Source organism: Sebastes umbrosus, chromosome 6 (assembly GCF_015220745.1).
Source record: "Sebastes umbrosus isolate fSebUmb1 chromosome 6, fSebUmb1.pri, whole genome shotgun sequence".
Classification (NCBI taxonomy): Eukaryota; Metazoa; Chordata; class Actinopteri; order Perciformes; family Sebastidae; genus Sebastes; species Sebastes umbrosus.
The window spans coordinates 8,719,490-8,734,257 of NC_051274.1; the positions used below are offsets into that span (position 1 = coordinate 8,719,490).

Sequence of the window (14,768 nt, forward strand, 5' to 3'; positions counted from 1 at the left end):
CAGGCTGCTCAGGCGTGTCAGACACATTACTAAAACAAATGTCAGCGGTGTGGAACTTTTATAAAGTGTGTGAGACAGATACTCTGTGGAGGAGAGCTAGTTAACATTAACTGTTAGCAGCCGGTGGGCAGAACAGTCCTGCTTGACTAAATAACAGAGCTGACAGCTAACATATGGGGGTTCCATCTAGTTACATAATGATGCGTTCAGGCTCTATTCAGTAAAAACTAAACAGTATTGGGCGAAGGCAAATTACAACATTAACATGATGTGTTCAAATGTAATCTTGTAAAATGTAGTTTTTGTCGAGAAACTTGAATAAATCCAGTTGTTTGAAGGAGATGTTTTCACAATGATATCAAATAGATATTAGAGAGGGAATTATGAGCTGTTTAACTTCCTAACACTGGCTCTAAGCAGATTATAATACATAATTAAAACTACTGATGACAAGATTTCTTTAATCAAAGCAAATATTTAAATAAATACATTTCCTAATCATTTGAATTGTGTGTTTTAATGCAAATAACCACTTTAGATGACAATAACAAAAGTAAAAAGATAACATTTTGAATTTTTGATTGTTTACACTGACTTTGGGACGGTTGAAATTATGGTGGTGAAATAAATTAGTCTGGAGCCTTGCAGTATATACCAGCTGCTATAACAAACCAAAACAAAACGATTGGTATCAGCCAGTTACTCATTGTATGTATTGTAAAGCTGAAATAATTAGTCAATTAAGTGATTGATGGAAAAATTAACAATTTTGATAATACATTTATCGTTAAAGACATTAACAGCTTTCAGCTGGGGATTTGTCTGTGTTGTAATTATTATTTTACATTTAAGCTCTTTGGACTGCTGGTCCGACAAAATGACATTTGAGGGTTTTAACAAAAAACTTCTCACCCAAGGTCTTCTCTCTCTAGCTTTTTCTGGACCTTTCTACCACATCACATGAAAGCATGGAACATTAGTCACGTGATGTACAATCTTCCGGTCTGACGACAGATAAGCCTCTATCGGTCTTAGGGGCTATATTTTTGGGGTTCCGGTGTAGCCAGTGGATATCTGGGTCGAGACTTCCTCCTCCATGCGCTGCACATTGTTTACAGTCCGATTAGCAACTTGAGATGCGAGACTGGAGTTGGAGGGAAGAGACAACATGCACGACCGCATTGTTTCACAAGTAGCCAGTTTACAAGCTAATTTTAAGACCAATAAAAAGCTAAATCATTGTCAAACGATAGCCGGTGGATTCCATTTCATTTCATTTTTTGCTCGTCACACGGACTGTTTACCTGCATTCAACCAAAGCCTGCTCGAACGTGATTGGTCAATACTACTCGGATTACATACGGAAACCAGAACGCTTCCAGTACCAAAAATCTTGTGCCGTTGCCTGCAGATTCTACATGTAAATGCAGAATCTGTCTATAGAGATTACATGATGTATAACTGAGCAAAGTCCACACGCTGATAGAGACAGTTAGATGCAGTTGAAAGTTCTAAAAAAAAAGCTAGTAAATTGACCATGAATTAAGATTTGTATCCCAAATATTTTTTTTAGTAACATTAAGGATTATACCTTTCTTTCTCTGGGAAATTGGGATGGGCAGTTTTCACTATTTTAGACTAAACAATTTATTAAAAAGGGGGTCGCAGGTTCAAATCCGGCCTCTGGCGTTTGCATGTTCTCCCTGTGTTAGCGTGGGCTCCCTCCCACAGTCCAAAGACATGCAGTTTAAGTTCATTGCCCGTGTGAATGTGAGCCTGAATGGATGTCTGTCTCTATGTGTCAGCCCTGTGATAGTCTTCGCCCAATGTCAGCCGCGATCAGCTCCAGCGACCCCGAATGGGATAAGCGGTTACAGATAACGGATGGATGGATGTTTGTTGCTATTGACTAGTTCAAATGTGCACTTCTTTCATCCATTGCATATGTAATCTAAAAAACAATAGGTACTATGCGTATCAGGCATAGTTGGTATGTAGTACTTAATCTCAGAATGGCTACTATAATAATAAAGTTTTCAAACACAGTTGTCAATTGTTATTGTCATTCGCATTACTGCACTGGATAGTATGTAGAGTATAGTATGTCGTGCCCAAGTCGAGTGTCGCTTCAGACTGCTGGGTATGGTTAACAAAAGCCACAGCATCCTTAAATCAACGTAACATTGTTACTAGTCACTGCTCCACAGAGACATAGACATAGACCGGGGGGTTAAATGGGTTACATAGATCCAAATCAGCAGCTCCCATGGTACTGAGAAGAACCGAGAGGCACAAGTTGTCAGGGTTGACAGTATGCAGCTGACAGAGGAGAGCCTCACATGCTCCCAGCAAGGAAAAACAGGGGGTATTCAATTTAGATGCAGCTGCTGATGTGAGGATGAAAGACACACTCTGTTTACCAGCTACTGTGGAGTCTAGCTGACCTTGTGGAAAATGGATCTAGTTCATGCTCAGATTGCATTGATGGCATTGCATGGGATGCATGCAGCGCAGCAGTTTCAGTGCAATTTGCACGATTCGTATTAAAAACGAGAAACATGTTTCATCAAAGTAACCTATTCTCCATCACTGGGTGAACACTAACGATTTCATCGCCGGCAAACCGGCTCACCTCAACTCAACTCAACTCAGCTCTCATGCATCCTTACTAGTGAGCCAGACATGCTCTCCGACTGTCTCTGCACAGACCTCAGGTGACCTGACATTGACTGAATCCCAGTGACAGTATCATCCCCGCTGACCCCAGATCCCCTACCTTTGACTCGAAGGTAGAAAAGCAGCGTGAGCAGCATCCCTCCTGCTGAATGTTAGCGCTCCCTCGCCTTCACACCCCGGATCTCATGGTGGTCTCCTGCACCTCCTCCACTGCTACTCCTCTCCACATCCTGCCTTCCTCCTCCTCCTCCTCCTCCTCCTGCTCTCACAGAACAGCTTCGGTCGTGCCTCTGTGTCGCTCTCTCTTCCCTCCCCTCCCTCCTTATTTGCTTCCATTCCCCTTCAGGCTCTTCATCTTGTCACACACACAGCTTCCAGTAGTACACATCAGAGGAGGTATGCGTAAACATGCACAAATTCTTTGTGTGTGAGCATCAAATGTTCCTGCACTTCCTCAGCGGGGATTCGTACCACATGACTGAAGCGGCTTTTCTCAGGAACGTGCCGTCTGCTCCACATTGCAATTGCACCGTTTCACCCACAAGGTGGCAGACACAGCCCCTGAATGCAACAGCAGCATCCTCTGCACACAACACATTTTAACCTAAATTTAAACCGTGTGGACTATTTTTAGTGGCTGTGCTGTGCCTATTGGAGCCCATCCTGGATGACAGATACTCCTTCCTAGAGACCTGTCTCTGGATGCATTTATAGCACTGTTTTCATGGGAATACTGAGAGCTCTGTGTGCTATACAGTACATCACCTTCAGATAGTCCATGTATAATGTTATGCTGTCCTATATAAGACAGAGGTACTGTTCCAAATTATAGTGTATGAGCATGAGCACAGTGTCTACCTTCTACAGCCAAAACACAGTGCCAAAAACCTCTATCTCTACCTTAAAGGCACAATGAGTAGGATTTTCCTTAAAAAACATGTATAAACTAATACAAAAGTAATCCCTCTCAATCATCACTTATGACCTACTAGAAGTGTGGGGCATTGTCTGTATCTGCAGACCTGGATTGAGTTGAGTTATTCTGGGCGCCAACCTCTATAAAAACGTAGCGACCATGTGCCAGATCGTAAGCACGCATCCACGAGGAAGTTCCGAAAATGGCGGACACAGCCCAGAAAATAAACGTAAATATATAGCGAGGCGAAACGCCAAGCGGACAAAGCTCGTTCCAAAACGAGAGTGAATCTGAGGTTTGCGTTCACCCGCTTGGGGAGGAGGGGCCAACTTTTAACAGACATACTGTATCCTACTCACTGTGCCTTTAACAAAGTCATTGTACACCATTTGAATTCCTAAAATGTCTTCTGTAAAAGTTTGCTAGTTGTGTTTTAAACTTCCACTTGTTTCCCGAGTGATTCCCTTTGTTTCAGATATTTTGCGTCAGTAATTTGATGAAGATGTATTATTGCAAATTCCTGGATTAGAACCAAGAAAACTAATAATTAGGGCTGTCAGAGTTAACGCGATAATAATGCGATAATGCAAATTTGTTTTAACGCCACTAATTTCTTTAACACATTAAGGCAATTTGCGATTTTTAGGTTGTAGCGGGCTCAGTTTTAAAGCTAGAGTGAAGATACTGGTATTCTAGTAAACTAGAAAACCTAAGGCATCCATTGGTACCAACCATGTCATGTTCGTCGGGAAAGAGTTTAAACAACGCTCAAAACTTACGCTAAATTTTGGCGAGGAAAAACTGTCATGGCCATTTTCACAGGGGTCCCTTGACCTCTGACCTCAAGATATGTGAATATAATAACAGGATCTAATTGGATTCTCAAATTAACACTAAAAAATACACTTATACTAAACTGATCAACATTTGATCTTTTTAAATAAGCCCCCCACTTACATACTCACATCCAACCTCTAATAATGGGCCAATTCGTTTTAAGTTGTTAAAGTAGAATGATACAGGCGTCCTGATGCATACAATATGATTTAACTGTGACATCCCAAATTTAACAGGTCATTCAACTTACAGTGTTTGGGTTGTACATATATTGTGCTGTTCCGCTAACGTTATAACCTGTGGTGACCCTGACACGTTGTGCTACTGGCTGTTCCTACAGTATACTGTACTTCTGTTGCTGGACAATGGACAGATAACTGAGACAGATGTCTGTGTGTTGCTGGGTTTTGACACCCGTAGTCCCCCAGTATGATGACAATTTGGTTCGTAGTTTAAAACTAAATGATACAATTCAGTTTAAATTACCTGTAAGTGTAACGTTCACTCCGTTACAGTATCCCTAACCTTCATGACGTTATCCCTCATCCTTATTGGTGCAAACCAACCTTACTTACTTGTAAAACAAGACACATCAACACTGGCTACATCAAATGAATCAGTTTCCCTTATTGACCAAGCACTGAAGCCGATATTAACTTATTGCAGATATAATGGTATCATGTATTTGTCAAAGGTTTGAGGTCATTACATAGTTTGTCCACCAGAGAGCACTGTAAAATGTCCTGCTCAGTATGTATCTTGGTCACAACTCTTAAAAAAATGAAGAAAAAAAAAAATCAAAGTGATCTTTATTACATAATTATGTAAACAAAAATGTTTTACTATTGGCCAAAATATCTTTATCTGCTTTTTTTGTAACTCTCAAATATCAATATCAGTATATTGGCCTCAAAACTTCAGTACAATAAAGCACAAAACTGAAACCAAAAGATAAAGTCACGCCTTAAATGACGGGATTGATTGAAGCCCATAAATTCCATCATAAAAACTTTGATTATTTTCAGGCAGGCACGCCCAGAGCTCTCCCTCTCCCAGCCAAACACACACTTGGACACATGTACTGTATGTCTCTCCTTGCCTGCCGGTGTTGCAACATCGAGGAGGTTGTGCAAACATTTTCTACATTCCTTAACAGTGAGGGTGGAAGGCTATTCTCTAGGCTGGACCCGTAGTTTTATCAGAGCAACCTTCAAGATGTTTTTTTTTCCTTTATCAGCGCTGCCAGGAGCAGGCCGTGTAGCTCAGCCACTCAATCCACTCTGAGTCAACACTGTGCGGTGCGTTAGAAAACACGAGTTGACTGATTTTAAAGAGGTTCTCCACTGGGAGGAACCGAATGATGGGAAATAAAGATAACACGTTCCCTTTTACTCTGTGTGGTTATTGGCCACTCACTTATAGTACTTTCAGCTAGACGGTGACTTAAAAAGCCCTGAATGCGCACATGCAACGACGAATCTTGAAGTGCTGTGTGAAATCTGGGAGGAATCGCCATAAGAAGATGCTTTTAGTTTTTAAATATCAAACATGCAAAATAAACTGATGAGGTCTTCTTATCAACATCCACAATTTGAACATCAGCTGCATGCAGAACACATTTTCCCCCCAAAATATTCACTCTTGATTGGGAGTTATGACCGCTTATGTGGGAAGAAACCTAACTGTGCATGTAAACAATCCAGTACTGCACACAATATATTAATGTCTGGCTAAATCCTAACGACCTGACTAAATCTCAGCTTTCCTGCTCACGGTAAACAGCGTTTCAGCCCCTTTTGTCTACGACGGTCTCAACCTTGACAAGCCATTGTACCGTCAGTCTATCTGGCGCTGTATTATGTAAGATTACAGGGCTTTGTGCAAAATGCTTTTGACTTCGAATCAAATCAAAAACGACAAAGAATAAACAAGATGACCTGGTCAGGCATGTGGTGCTCCGAGCGGAGGAATGCAGACTAAATGACAGATGTGACAATATGGGTGAAAAAAGAAAAGAGTGATGAGAGGGAGAAAGAAAAAGGGTGACTGAAAAGAAAGGAGACTGACAGAATAAGAAAGAGGGGAGAATTAGATAAAGGGGAAAAGCCAGCGGGAGGCTTCTGAAATGAGGCCAACAACTCTGCCACCGACAGTTAGCAGCACTCGAACACGGGTCGGCCTCGAAGTAGTAACTTAGCAGACCTCTCTCTCTCTCTCTCTCTCTCTCTCTCTGTGCTCGGCACGTATAGCCTCACCGAGGCTAGCTTCAGCGACACATTGTTGTGTGGCTTGTTTGTGCCAGCTGAAGTGGTTGCCCAGTGGGAGCATTATGCAAGGGACCGGCCTTTTGTGGATTAGCCTTCTGAACAGATGTGCTCCAGGCTAACACTATTCACTGCAAAGGTTCAATAGCAGGACATGACAACCACTCCAAATCCAGCCGTACAACAGAATGAGATCACCAGCAGAGATGGACGCTAGAATTACCGCCTCGCAGTTGCATGCCTCCGCCAACCGGTCAAGTTGCAGATTACATCCATGTCTGTCCAAAATGTCACTTCATCATTTTATCCTGTTACACATTTGTGTCACATTGTCATAATTAGCATATGAATTCTTGAGTTATGGCCAAAAACGTGTTTTGTGAGGTCACAGTGACCTTGACCTTTTGAACTTTGAACACCAAATAATGAAATTCCCTACAGGTGTTGCTGAGATATCACTTTCACGAGAACGGGACGAACGTAAGGTCACAGTGACCTTTGACCTTTGACCAGAGAAATCTAATCATCCTTGAGTCCACGTGGACGATTGTGCTAAATTTGAAGAAAATTCCCTCCGGGCGTTCCTGAGATATCACGTTCACATGAATGGACCGGACGGACCTAAAAACATCACGGCTCCGGCCACAGCTGGCGCTGGCACAGAGGCATAAAAAGCAGCTTGTGCTAAACTCAACACTTTCAGTCTTTTTATGGAACTACAGAAATAAACCCTGTATTATCTCTTGGTGCAATCATGAATCTAGTGAGGATATTCATGCTTCTGATAAATAGTTTTGATGTCTGTCTAGATCAAACTCATGCTGAATATCAAGCTTCAGTACTTTTCTGGTGCAGACAGAAGTGTCTGTATTAAAAACTGTCCATCATCATCCATCATCTGCAAAAACTGTCAAGTACCATAAATTGGCACTGACTGACTTCATAGTCTTGTTTGCTTGTAGGTCTTTCAATTTATAGACAATATTATTACAGAATCTTCAGAATTTCTATCTGTTATTGTGTCTGGTGAGTTCCTAGAGATCTAGTGGAGTCATTCAGTCTTTTACAATCAGATAAAGGAGCTACACATTCCAAAGGTCATGTCCTCGACTTGGTACTTTCTTCTGGCTCATGCACAGAGAACTTAGATTTAGCAGATGTCTTTGTATCAGACCACAAAGCTGTTATTTGTAAAGCTCCTTTACCCTCTTCTTCTTCTTTTTTTAAAACCTCACCCCATCACTCGGCCTCGCATTTTTACTGCTGACTCTGCTGCCAATTTATTCCCACTACAACACTTCCACGAAAGCCGGATGAATTATTAACCTTTCAACTGTCACAGTCTTTCCACTCTTGAACACATTACTCCAATGAAAACCAGAAAGCTAAAAATCGAACACCCTCTCACGACTTAATGATCACACCCGATCCCTGAAACGACTGTGCAGAAAATTTGACGCTCTAGGAACTCCTCTGACGTCAGTTTTGGAAGTGTCGGGGACGGCGTGTAAATATACGCTCGTTACATGCATAAGTCTTTTCAAAGTAAACTTCCGTCTTCACAGGAAGTTAGGTTTAGGCTACATCTACTTAGAGTCAGGAAAAGATCGTGGTTGACGTTAACTTGACTGGCTAATGACTCTTGTGACTAGCGAGTGACTAACAAGTCACCTGACCAGTGACTCACATGACTCGTTAGTATCGTTAGTCACGTGAGATGACCGCTGTGACTAAAATAAGTCAACGTTGACTTATAGTTTCACACGGGACATGAATGGCGGTCTCCTGGGTGAAAGTCCTGTGTTTGTTTGACCCATCCACCTCCCCTCCTTTACCCGCCTTTAGCAGACCAGCACGCACTTTATACTGCATCAGCTGCTCGGAGTGTCTAATGACACAGGTGGGTTTAAATTGGATTTTGTTGAAAGCCCGGTGCGTCTCATACAGATGCTAAAGAGTGTCTCCGTGCGTCGTTATCAGACGCCGAGGGGCGCTGACCAAGCTGCGGTATTTGACAACCTACCAGACAGCAGTAAAAAGAGACAAGAAACTGCTCTGACATAATGTCCAAAAATATTCATATCAACACAGTCTTGTTTAAGGTAATCAGCTCTGCTCAGCAGAGATCTTGAACCTGGTTATGATTGGACAGAGAAATTTGCTGCCCATTTTATTAGGAAGATAGATAAATATTTGGTCTCCACCTACCTTCAACAATAATCTTGTTTTCCTCACCCAGTTTCAAACTTTTGACATCTCAGCATTATGTAAATTAATTTATCAAATGAAATCCTCTACCTGTGTTTTATTCCAACTAACTGTGGGACCTTTTATCAGATTGATTTTTAACACTTTTTTTTACTTCTGGCGACTTTCCTACCTGTTTCAAACATGCAAATATTCAACCGCTACTGAAGAAATCTGAATCTCAGTGAATTATCGATTTATCTAAGGTGCTGGAGTAAGTCATTTCAACTCAATCAATCTCTTTTATGAACAATAATAATATTTGTAATAGTTTTTAGTCAGGATTTAGAGCTCAACATAGCACAGAGACATTCTCTAATGACCTACTTTTAACAGCTGATAGAGGTGACTGCTCAGTCTGAACGCTTTTACATTCGAGTGCTGCTTTCGACACGATCAATCACTCCTGTTCTCCTGCACGTCTGCTCAAACCTGGCTTATCATCCCTCTCTTGCCATTATAAAATGACATCCCCATTCACAGAGCTGCCTACAAAGCTCAGATTAGTCCATTGTTGCTGAGGGAATGAGCATGACACCAGGCCTATTAAAAATAAGTTTTTACTTTTTTGCTTCATTTATCTTGCTTTTATTGCCTTATGAAACACTTTGGGACTTTTGAAAAGTGCTATATAAATAAAATGTATTCATATTATTACTATTATTTGAATCGCTGAAAGAGAGGCTGATTCATTAGAAGGTTAACTGGAGAACAGTCATTTGTTTGCTTATGCCAATGCTAACCAACCATTTCCAACTTGCTTGTTTTTTTGTGTGTTTTGTTTGGTATTGAATTATCTCATTCTCATGTCTTTGCCCCGATCATGTCCCTCTGGTGCGTCTTCCTAACAGCCAGTCAGACCTATTTTAGTAGGTAACATGTTTCCTCTCTGAGTCACTCTCCTCGCTGCCGGGGAGAAAAGCATCCCTCTTTCAATTTTGCATGAAACATTCAACACACTGTAATCTCATAAGCTCTTCCCTGAGAGACCGCCGCTGCACGGGCAACCCCATCAGATGTGTCAGAGAAAAAAAAAAAAAAGCCTTGTATGAATATATAGATATAAATGAACTGCAATCCATAAAGCCGACCACAACCGAGGGCTGCAGCAGAGGGGGTTGTCTTTATATAAAAATGCCCCAGTTAAAGCACTAATCATTTCTCTCCTGCGGATTTGGGGAGAAAGAGGTTGGTCAAAGAGGAACAGGTTAAAGAGACTTTCAATCGTCAGTTATTTAGTAAAACCTTTCTTCATCTGAAGGGCGATATGACCCAATTTCGAGTCGGATGAGACAACTGCCATGTTACTTAAAGGTTTAGTTCCAACCCAGTTAGTAAAAATAGGCAGGGAGGAAAAAGCACTGCTCCCAAAAGACTGTTGACTTTGTTGAGGCTGCTTTTTTTTTTTTCTTCCAGAAACCAAGTCACTTTCACTAGAGAAGAATAAAAATAGTTCGGGTCAGTTTTGTAGTCATATATTAAGTGCAAAAACAAGCGCATTGTCATCACCTTTAGGTTAGGTTAGTGCCAGTCTCACACTGCACATATTATTCACTGTATGTTTACAGGGCTGCAAAATGTATCGAAATTTTATCAAAATCACAATATGGCCAACTGCAATTTTCAAATCACTGAAATGTGTGTCAAAATACCATTTTAAATATAAATTATTGTCGTGCTGCAGATATGCCCTGGCCTACACATCATATTCTACAGAAAACATCTTTGTTTGGTATAGATCCCCGTTAAAATCACACCATAATCGTTTAAAGCAGCAGTGGGTAGAAATGGAGCAAATATTATTTAAAAAAGTTATTTTTATAAAACGGTCACTATATCCTGACAGTAGTGCATTAGACAGGTAATACAGGTAAAAAACATCATGTGCCTCTATGTGGTGTTCTCCGGTGCTCCTAGTGGCGTCTAAAAGATTTCACAGACCAGAGGATAACAACCAATCAGAGCCAAGCTGGAGTCTGCCGTCACTGAGCAGCTGTCAATCACTCGCAAACTCCGACCAAACGGTCAAACTAGGCTGCGCTGATCAAATATGAATCAATATTCTGTTACTGTAATGCCTATTTCTTGTCCCCGAATGTTTTCAGAATCATCTTGTAGTGTACTGTTTAGCTGTAAAATGAGAAAACTCTGTGACCCGGCAGCCATGTTGAGAACAGCTGAGGAAATACCAAGCACCGCCCACCAGCCGGAGCAAAGCCAATAGGAACGCTGTCTCTCTCTGAAATGACCTGTGATTGGCCAGAGTCTCCCATCACAGGCTAGATTTTTTAAAGCCTGAAAACAGAGCCATGAGGAGGTGCAGAAGTCTTCTCTCAGAACACTTGAATTACAATATGCTGAAAGGTTATTATGGATTTTATGCCCAATGATGCCAAAAATATACTGCCTACTGAAGCTTTAAAGATTTTTCAGTGAAAATGAGAGTAATGATGTAAAAAATATCATTCCATCTAATATCGCAAATCACATTGCAATTGCCATATCAATCACAATTAGATATTTTCTCAAAATCATGCAGCCCTATATGTTTAGTAAAGTTGGCTCCAATGGGAGTGATACTACGTCTCTACTGCTTCATTTGTTTTACATTACAACCAACATTGTCAGTCAGGGAATTGAGTATCAAATCATGAACAAAGTTGTTCTTTGAGAAAAATCAATCAAGCATACATGAAGAGGTGCTCATTTCTGCGGGTGTGCCAAGGGAGCACAACTCATTAGGAGTAGGACATGCAGCATGCATAGACATTACTGTATAATGACCCAGTCATAAAATGAGGCCTGCCTTTTTCTGTCAATGCTCCGATGATATCTAAAGAACATACAATATGATTAATACGCTATCATATTGATCAGACAGTCCTGATAGTACAGTGTGTTCTTACAGGACTATAACAAGTATCTGAAGCAGTGGGTGTTTGCATTCTGTTCTATCGTTAAAGAGCAACCACAGAATGCTTGGAAAGGCCCAGGAGTGTTATCTGTGCAGGAACCTGCCAGAACGCAGTCTGGCATCTCTGAGTTCAGCGACTGTCTAACGCGTCCTCACTGGCCACAGCACAAAAACTGCTAGAATATAGTCGTGGAGCTGAAAGGGTTTTCTAATGAATAGCCATCACCCAGAAATCATTTAAGTAGTTGCTGACAATTTTCAGTGTGGCCTCTATACTCTTGTTAGAAGCAAACACTCTCCAAGATATCCAACAAACTGCTTCAAACAGGCCTATTCTTTTCTATTTCGAAATTGTGACCGATGTGTAGAGCCACTTTGAGCTCATTGCTTTGGTTTGACAGTCTTCACATTTACTGCATGGCTGAGTCTAATCCTCTCTCATCAACCCCCATAGGCAGCCTCTTTCAGCAAAAAAAGGCACTGACAAACCCGTTGTACGCTACCTGCCCAGCACCAAATGACTACAAAGTCCAAGATCTCAGGAGTTGTTGGACACAACACCAGAGCTTAACGGGTGAGTGAGCATTGGCATTATATTTGTCAGGTGGACACAAACACCACTCCGAATGAATGTGAACACTGCTCTGTGTCTGCTGGATGTTGTAAGTAAACAGCTGTTTGCCAACATGATATAGGAATAACAACTTTATAAGCTGGGGATATACAGTAGTGCCAATTATGTTGCCTGTTTTGATTGTTTTGACCCCTGGTGGCCAGAATCTGTCGTAGTAGTAGAGTCATTCACCGACATTTAAACATTCACTGGATACCTTTTAGATTCTTATTATTGTGTTTTGGATTGCTTGAAAGTTACGGCAGTTATACCAAAGAATATAGAAGCAAAGAGACAAAAGTCCGGTGCTGTTTTGACATCAGCTGCTTGATGGCGCTGCGGTATAGCGCTGTTGCACAGAGAAAAACTCATGGCAATCTGGCTAATACTTGCTGAACCAGAGCGTTGGAAGGACAGATAAGATAGTGCCATCCTTTGGTCCTGCTTTGAAGGAAAATATATGCAACATACTTTGTTTTACTGTGTTGAGAAAATGACTCTTCTACTCTCTCTCTCCTCTAATCTTCTTCTCTTCTATTGAAGCTGACAGCTCAGAGCAATCACTCCTGGGAAATCAGGGAGTCCTCGGTATAGGAAAAGAGACCAAGGATGATGCTCCTCCTTGGTCCAGCTGCTGGCTGGTTGGGGTTGGCATTGATGGCTCATTCAGTCAATATATTATGTAATCCATGTACAAACAAGGAGAGACACAAAATAAGAGTACGGAGATACACAACCGAGATAGAGGCTATCAGTTCCTACAGATAACTCCTTGATTAAACCATGTGTTTATGTACAGTTTATGCTCCGATAAGCACCATTGTCTCCTCGTCAAACAACTTATTAACTGCGGCAATGACATGATGGCGTGATGCTCATACACAGCATCAAACATTCACACCGTGATCCTGTTAATATATCTGGATGCTAACAATCTTTGTTGAGCCGGCTGAACAACAACAACAACATCCTGTTCTGTTTACAATAATCCAAATAAACTCTCGCTCTGGTTATGAGATCTCTCTCAGGTATGCTAATATTAGCTGGGAGACTGAGGAATGCAGTGTGTTTGCCCAAGGTCAGTCTCCACTGAATTATTCAGATTATCTGTGATGGAATAAAAAAAAGGAGTATAGTGAGCGGGGGTAAAAAGTACAATAAGTCAAATATATTTAAAGCTGCACTTTTCGCTTCATATATCAAAAATGGATCAAATGGCCGTGTGTAAATGTGAAAGTTGTAACTCGTGGTGACAAACCCAAAGATAACTATCGCCATTCTCTGCAGTTCCCTTCAACTCTGTGAAGCGTTTAAGCCTCTTTTAGCTCATTGTTTAGCTCTTATTAGACCAGTGGCGGTTATAGGAATGTTTTACAGGGGTGGCAAAGGGATGTTTAGATGTTGCCACTAGGGATGTCAATGTGTACACAATGTTTTTGTGCATTAATATTCTACTAATGAATACGCTACATGCATACACATATCTGCTGATTATCAGTCCCCTGTTTTGCAGGAACTTTATAGTAAATTAGGCCAACACTGACTAATAAATAGGACCTTTTTCTGAGCTCATTTACAAAAGTTAAGGCTATTAAGTAGTCAAATACTCGAAGAAAACCACCAAACAAAAATGCATTATGCAAACCCTGGGTTCTATCCAACCCAGTTTTGCACTGTGGACCAACATGGCTATTAATCATTTTGATGTGAGACCGGGTCGGTTCTGTCTTCCTCTAAATTAACTCAAAATGACTGATCTGAATCATATAGTATACCAAACATTCTAGCATATGCTGATAGCCTGGATGTTTTTAGACTAAAGAATTAAGAACAAGTTCTGACCTTATTTAAGACAGTTGAACGTTGTTCTGCATAACAAAGTGTAAGGTGTTAGGTAATCCCTGCCATAGAACACCAGTAACATAACGCCAGTTTACAGGCTGGTTTTTATCTGAGGAGACGAGCATGAAGTGATTGGATCATTATACCTGTATAATGTGATGTGATTTCTGAACAAAGCGACAATGTGTATTACCATCTTCAGGTTCCTGAGCTTTATTATAATTAATAATGCTCTGACCTGTAAACCAGTATTTGTGGTCATGGATCTATAACAAGCCATTCAACAAGCTGATGAGGCCTTTAACAAAAGGAAGGCTACTTTGAAATAATAATAATAATAATAATAATATTAATAATAATAATTTGACTTCATGGAAGCTTTTACCTCCGCTATAATGAAATAAGCTTGTTAAAGACTAATAATTAGAATCACAAAGTGTCATGTTGATTGTCATTCCA

The 14,768-nt window shown here is 40.9% G+C and overlaps 1 protein-coding gene across 2 annotated transcripts in view; it reads right to left on the bottom strand.

Moving 5' to 3' along the window:
* Nucleotides 1-14,768, bottom strand: part of prkcz (protein kinase C, zeta) — a 127,236-nt gene that overhangs the window by 75,673 nt on the left and 36,795 nt on the right. The window contains exon 1 of one of the 2 annotated variants that reach the window (XM_037773728.1): nt 2,777-3,087. The exons of the other annotated variant lie outside the window; for it this stretch is intronic. Coding sequence (XP_037629656.1) covers nt 2,777-2,813 — 37 coding nt within the window. The 5' untranslated portion in view covers nt 2,814-3,087. Of the gene's footprint in view, nt 1-2,776; nt 3,088-14,768 lie in introns of those variants that run through there. 2 annotated transcript variants of the gene reach the window in all.